This window comes from Acipenser ruthenus, chromosome 5 (assembly GCF_902713425.1).
Source record: "Acipenser ruthenus chromosome 5, fAciRut3.2 maternal haplotype, whole genome shotgun sequence".
NCBI classification, from domain to species: domain Eukaryota; kingdom Metazoa; phylum Chordata; class Actinopteri; order Acipenseriformes; family Acipenseridae; genus Acipenser; species Acipenser ruthenus.
The window spans coordinates 2,813,594-2,815,386 of NC_081193.1; the positions used below are offsets into that span (position 1 = coordinate 2,813,594).

Below are 1,793 nucleotides of genomic sequence, written 5' to 3' on the forward strand. Positions count from 1 at the left end.
GATTCTGGGATCAATAAGCTACTAACAACAAAACGAGCAAGATGGACCGAATGGCCTCCTCTTGTTTGTAAACTTTCTTATGTTCTTATGTTCTTACTAGTATTGATTTATTTGCCATATAATCTTTTACTTTCCAGACACAAACCAAACATGATAGGAGGCTATCCTTTTTTGTGAGGCTTGTCAAGAGTAGAATCTCAAGTAGCAATTCACTGCACCTTAGACAATGACATCCAAATACTTTAACTAAAACAAACCGCATGTTTGATTTGTGTATACCATTCGTGTTTGTGTGTTTTCATAGGCAGAATGGCTGTCAGGACTTACCGCTCAGGAGTAATGCAGCGTGTATCTTCATGTGATTTCTGTGGAAAGGACTGTGAACTGTGCAGGTCGACTGTAATGGCTGATAATGTCACCACAGTTAATTCTTCAGCGGTTCACATACATCACACTGCTATCGTCACCAGTATATTTGCAGGTTTCTTAATTCACTTAGGCTTCTTTTGTTTTTAATTGAACACATTTAGTATAATAGATTTTAGTCAATAAAACACACTTTGTATATTGGATATAATCAGCAGTTTACAAGCTTAGCTGTGTGTAAATTTACTTGGAAAGGTAATCATCTCATCTCTGGATGAATAAGAACACTGGGCCATCTAAAATACAATTTTACTGATTTCTTTGGTGAGGGCTGTCAATTTTAAACTTTAACATTTGATTTTAAAATGAGGTTTATGGGAAAATGATTAACAATATAGTTGTAATTTTGTTTTTTTGTATTACAAGACTATTTTACTTCTATAGGTAATGTCTGTTTGCAATTTTAGACTTTTAAAATTGGGTATGTAAACTATTTTTATTTTATGCAAAACATAAACATTATTGCATTATTATATTTAAAAATGATGGCTGATAACTTTAAAAAAAATTGTATAGGGTACAAATAAAAATGATCCTGAACTTTCAAAATGAAGCCTGGTGTAGTCTGTCTATGTAATTATTTGATTAAACGCAACATGAATGTACAGTTTAAAACAAACCCCTTTCAGTGTTACATAAGCAGTGCTGTTTTCATTTAAATCCATTTTAGACCTGCCTTATTGTCACAACTTTACAAAAAGAACCTGTGGAGATGACTTCGAAAATGATGGAAAGACTGTGTTGCTACTAGAAACTGAATGAGCTTTGAAGGGCCGTGCTTTCCATTTTCTTATCCACTAAATCTAGATGCTCAATTAACAGATTTTAATGAAGTTGCAATAACAAAAACCTTCCACTCCAAAAACATGTTAAAAATAAACGGAGGATATGCCATGAAAATATGAGATTTATTTTGTGAGTTGGCCTTTGCCTCTGGAGGGCAAGCTAATTGTTTCCCGGCATGAGAATTAATTTAATGGCACAAGACTTCATTTGAAAATAGTGGTTCATAGATTTAACCACTTAACCAAGGCTCTTGTCCTCTTTTATACTGAAGGCAAGGTTGCCAACTTGAAATGAAATGGAAATGATCAGGTTGATGATATGATTTAAAGAAAAAGCATGCATAGAATATACTGTAATTTAAGAAGACATCCATCCATAATAATTCTGCTCTGTGGTTGAATATTCAGGCCAAGAATAGGAATTCATCATAATCTCTGTATGAAATCTGTATTTGCACACTTAGGAATTAGCAGCTAAAGTGCACTTGTATTAGTGTATTAGCAGGTTAGAGATGTCCACATGGTTATTATAGTTCTGCACTGACTTGCTGCTGTAAGTGATACATTGCATAAACCATTCAT

The 1,793-nt window shown here is 33.6% G+C and overlaps 1 protein-coding gene across 1 annotated transcript in view; it reads left to right on the forward strand.

The window, feature by feature from the left end:
• LOC117402300 (CD109 antigen-like) overlaps positions 1–993 on the forward strand; it is a 55,183-nt gene extending 54,190 nt beyond the window's left edge. The window contains exon 33 of the mRNA XM_059023515.1: positions 305–993. Coding sequence (XP_058879498.1) covers positions 305–516 — 212 coding nt within the window. The 3' untranslated portion in view covers positions 517–993. The remainder of the gene's footprint in view (positions 1–304) is intronic.
• Positions 994–1,793: the final 800 nt, after the last annotated feature.